Source organism: Ciona intestinalis, unplaced genomic scaffold, assembly GCF_000224145.3.
Source record: "Ciona intestinalis unplaced genomic scaffold, KH HT001100.1, whole genome shotgun sequence".
NCBI lineage: Eukaryota > Metazoa > Chordata > Ascidiacea > Phlebobranchia > Cionidae > Ciona > Ciona intestinalis.
In genome coordinates this window covers 1-5298 of record NW_004191421.1, presented here as the reverse complement: position 1 = coordinate 5298, position 5298 = coordinate 1, and the positions used below count along the sequence as shown (strand labels likewise).

Sequence of the window (5298 nt, the reverse complement as noted above, 5' to 3'; positions counted from 1 at the left end):
ACGATGTACAAGCATACATACGATGTATAAGCATACATACGATGTATAAGCACGACATACGATGTATAAGCATACATACGATGTATAAGCATACATACGATGTATAAGCATACATACGATGTATAAGCATACATACGATGTATAAGCATACATACGATGTATAAGCATACATACGATGTATAAGCATACATACGATGTATAAGCATACATACGATGTATAAGCATACATACGATGTATAAGCATACATACGATGTATAAGCATGCATACGATGTATAAGCATACATACGATGTATAAGCATACATACGATGTATAAGCATACATACGATGTATAAGCATACATACGATGTATAAGCATACATACGATGTATAAGCATACATACGATGTATAAGCATACATACGATGTATAAGCATACATACGATGTATAAGCACGCATACGATGTATAAGCATACATACGATGTATAAGCATACATACGATGTATAAGCATACATACGATGTATAAGCATACATACGATGTATAAGCATACATACGATGTATAAGCATGCATACGATGTATAAGCATACATACGATGTATAAGCATACATACGATGTATAAGCATACATACGATGTATAAGCACGCATACGATGTATAAGCATACATACGATGTATAAGCATACATACGATGTATAAGCATACATACGATGTATAAGCATACATACGATGTATAAGCATACATACGATGTATAAGCATACATACGATGTATAAGCATACATACGATGTATAAGCATGCATACGATGTATAAGCATACATACGATGTATAAGCACGCATACGATGTATAAGCATGCATACGATGTATAAGCATACATACGATGTATAAGCATACATACGATGTATAAGCATACATACGATGTATAAGCAAGCATACGATGTATAAGCATACATACGATGTATAAGCATACATACGATGTATAAGCATACATACGATGTATAAGCATACATACGATGTATAAGCATACATACGATGTATAAGCATACATACGATGTATAAGCACGCATACGATGTATAAGCATACATACGATGTATAAGCATGCATACGATGTATAAGCATACATACGATGTATAAGCATACATACGATGTATAAGCATACATACGATGTATAAGCATGATAATCTCGTCTTACAGAAACAACAAACCTACGACTTATGAAGTCGACGAGAGAAACTCTGGTTCTGAAGAAGGTAAAAAATTAACAATATAAAACGTTTTGAAGCCAAACGTTTGTGTTTTAATATGCTATGGGTAAAACAAATTTGGGCTCTATCAAATCTACTAATGTTTTAACTATTTGTTTTCGTCACGGCAATGCGCTCCTCACTTTGTCGTTATAACTTGACAAACGTTACTCAAATTGATATTAGGTATATCGTAACCCATTACGAAAACCAGAATCCTAAAATTCCACACTTCCCGGTTTAATATTTTTTTTTACAAAAATTGCCATCAAATATATAACAACGTCATTTATCCACGTGTGGCGGGGTAACATTACTTGTTATTACCATAGCTATGGTTATTACACGGGTGTTCTATTTTATATACATCTTCATTTTCGATTACATGTTACAACGTTACAACTTTGTAATATTGCTGCATAAATTATTTGGATGAAGGTCCAGTTGTGGTTGACAATGTATTGTACGGAACATCTGCTGAACCAATTCAAGATCTTTACGAAAAAGCTGACAAAGTAGATCCTGTGTACAGTTGTGCCGATGCCTCTGCAAGCTATGTGGTCCCAAATGTTGAATTAGATCCCAAAGCAGCGGTGTATGATTGCACACCAGACAATGCAAGCACAGATAATGGTCAAAACGAAACAGACGACAACAGTCGTGAGGATCCAATAGAAGATGTTTACGCTCAAGTTGTGAAAAAGAAAAAGACATTAAAGAAGTAAAACAACGTGTAAAATATATATTTTATTTCAAGGTTAAAACAAGTGTGACACTGCATAATATATAGTCAATCCACATACATGCTTACTGATAAAAAACCTAGAAACGCACATATGTGTGTATTTTATTATTTTCTTTGCCGAAATTGTCCTATTTCTGTGTATTAAACGTTTTACATTATTTAGGCATATAGTAGGGTTGTGAAAGATGGGACAAAATTTCATTCTATTTTCTCGACTCATTTAGTAGTAAACAAAGAACCTTCGAAGAAATATACAACTGTATCCTGAAGACTCCTATAGACCGTTGGTGTTTGTTTAAAACACAGGATATTTAGATTTTATATCACCCACAAAGTAACATTTATGGTAACTCGTACAAGCTGGCACGAGGTGTTAAACCCATGTGATAACGACTGTCGTTTTTCTACCACGCGAGGATAAAGTAAGTTTCATTCGTTTATTCATTCATATGCAAAAGGTGTCCCATCTTACCAACGTGCTTTGCTATACACTCGTCAAAGTGTAACTATAACTTACAAACATATATAATAAATGATCGAAAACTTTCCAAACTTCCGTTTTGATTAGGTCTACCTAAGTTGCGTCACAGCACCGGGCAATATTACATCATGTGTGGGTTGTACTGAATTCCTCGTAGGCGTGTTAGGCAATTCGAGTGTAATGCTATAGCTAGTATAGATTGCAGTTACAATGAGGAAGTAATATGCGTTACATAATTGTGTGTATTACTTAGTTTGTGTGTATTACCATACTACTATGTGTTTTGCGCTACTTTGTAGTTGGCTGCTAGACGCTATGTTATAATGTGCTTATTAGATATAGTTGTACATAAAGTAGGGTGGTGGAGAACGGGACACCTTTAGCACTTAATTTCCAAATATACTGATCGTGTTTTAAACAATTATCAACAGTCTATGCCCTATGGGAATCATACGGATTTATGAGGATACGTTTTTTTTTCTTTGAATATTATTTGTTTACTAACAAAAGGGACGAGAAAAGGTAATCAAAAGTGTCCCATCTCGCCCACTTTATTATAATGTAAGCTTACAATTTAGACAACCGATTAGTGACCACTGGCTTAGAGCAATTGCCGTTTAGTGTTTGGCCAAAGACACATGCGCTAATAAGGCAAAGGCGCACCAACCGCATAGTATATGAAACTTATTAAAATAGTTATCACATGAATTTATTTAATTATACCAAAAGATACAAAGTAATAGTTAGTCAAACAATGCTGATCGTTTTGATTCTGTTAAATTTGATCGTCGTAACATCAACCACTGGTAGTTGGCATCAACTTGATGGCATCGAATATTACATTGAGTATACAGTAGTTTATAGAGTTGATAAAGCAAAGAAAGGTTGTAAAGCAATGAATGCCATTCTAGCTGTTGTTAAATCTCAACGAGTTCAAGATTTTCTCGTCAAGAATATCGATCCCACAAAGTTAACAGGTAAGCATTCATTATGCTTGTATAGAGTATACACCCGTTTAATGGAAATAATTGTATTTTACGTTTTAGTTGCGCCATATTCATTCTACATTGGTTTGAGTCGTACCAGTTCAAATACATTGCAATGGTCGGATGATACAACAACTAATACATCGGTCTTCACTTATTGGGATGCCACTGATGACATCTACGACTCAAGGAAACTTTGTGTTACCATGGGATTTCACGCTGCTTTAAATGTTTTATATAAATGGAAGATTGAACGGTGCAGTAGTGCACATCGTTATATTTGTCAAAGTAAGCTCTACATTGATTAACATTGTTGCAACTACGATATATATCTTTGTTTTTACGTATTTATATTTACACATTTATTACTTCGTATTTATTCTTGGGTCTAAGTTCTTGTGTATTACAGTAATGCACTTGTTTAACAATGTACAAGCCTTTACGCAGACTTATGTTTCTATTAGAAGAAATGTCGTGTGAAGCGACTAGGTCTAGCGACCACGTTTATTTTCTTCCAATTTAATGTAAATATGTTTTTAACTATAAGCGTGATTTGACAACTGTTGTTTTGTTTTTTGTTCAAGATTTACCCAAATCTTTGCTAACCAAAACCAATGAAACAAATTAAGGTATTATTACATAATTTCCCAGGATAGCCAAACGACTTTATTTTTGTACAAAATTGGAATAATTTTTAAACTGCAATAATCCATCATTACAGGAAACCTGCCCACAACAATAGCTCCAACAACAACAACAACAACTACTACAGCTCCTACAACTACTACAACTGTTACAACTAAACAAATAACAACAGAAGGTATGACTTCAAAAGGAATAACAACAACCGAAACGATTATAACATCTACGAACAATTCTTCTATAGGTGCGTAAAAAAACAGTAATTTTATTAATTAAAACATCAACTAAGATCTTAGAAACCATTTTGTTAAACATAGTATGGTGGGAAAAGATGAGACACCTTTCCAATCTATCTTTTCGTCTCACTTGGTAGTAAACAAAGAACATTTAAAGAATTATAAAACTGTATTCTCACGACTCTTATAAACCGTTGTTAATTGTTTAAAACGCGATTAGAATGTTTAGATAGTATGTACTAAAGGTGCCCCATCTTACTCTACAGTATCTAGACACCTAAGTTTAATTATAGTAGGGTGGGGGAATACGGGACACCTTTAGCACATAATATCCAAATATCCTGATTGTGTTTTAAACAATTAACAACGGTCTACGGGAGTTGTGAGCAAACGGTTTAATAATTTTTTGAATATTCTTTGTTTACTACAAAATGCGACGAGAAAATGGAATGAAAAGATGTTCCATCTTCCCCCACCCTACTATATATTATTTTAACTTTTATGAGCAGTGACAGTCATTTAAATTTATTTTAATATTTGTTCACAAAAAGTTACCAATACAGCTCCCATTATTTTTCTACCTATTACATTCGGCCTTATTGTTTATAATATTCCCCATATAGATAACACTGCAACAGTGAATAAAGCACCTACGAGCGGCACGAGCGGTACGAGCGTGGTTGGTTACGCAATGATCGGTGTTGGAGCAATAGTTGTCATTGTAATTTGTGGAATAATCTACATCAAGTATTACAGGTTAGATTATGTACTTAATAATAAAACGTTACATTGAATCGATAATATAAAAGTAACATACACTTGGTAACTCGTAAAAGCTGGCACGAGGTGTATGAAACAGAAGACATGTTTAAACGACTGTATTTTTCCGGCAACGCGAGGATAAAAAAGTTATATTAATTCCTTCAATTATTGATCAAACGGACAAAATATTACAAAGATTAAGGATAACACTTGTTAAAACGA

The 5298-nt window shown here is 33.8% G+C and overlaps 2 protein-coding genes across 2 annotated transcripts in view; both read left to right on the top strand.

The window, feature by feature from the left end:
- LOC113475634 overlaps positions 1 to 2304 on the top strand; it is a 3165-nt gene extending 861 nt beyond the window's left edge. The window contains exons 3-4 of the mRNA XM_026840030.1: positions 1175 to 1230; positions 1663 to 2304. Of these exons, the coding sequence (XP_026695831.1) occupies positions 1175 to 1230; positions 1663 to 1949 (343 nt within the window). The 3' untranslated portion in view covers positions 1950 to 2304. The remainder of the gene's footprint in view (positions 1 to 1174; positions 1231 to 1662) is intronic.
- A 900-nt stretch (positions 2305 to 3204) lies between these two features.
- LOC104266605 (cell wall integrity and stress response component 4-like) lies at positions 3205 to 5120 on the top strand. The gene is made up of 4 exons (XM_018817047.2): positions 3205 to 3427; positions 3497 to 3724; positions 4158 to 4322; positions 4938 to 5120. Exons 1-4 carry the CDS (start codon positions 3205 to 3207, stop codon positions 5105 to 5107), a joined length of 786 nt encoding a protein of 261 aa, XP_018672592.2. The 3' UTR covers positions 5108 to 5120.
- Positions 5121 to 5298: the final 178 nt, after the last annotated feature.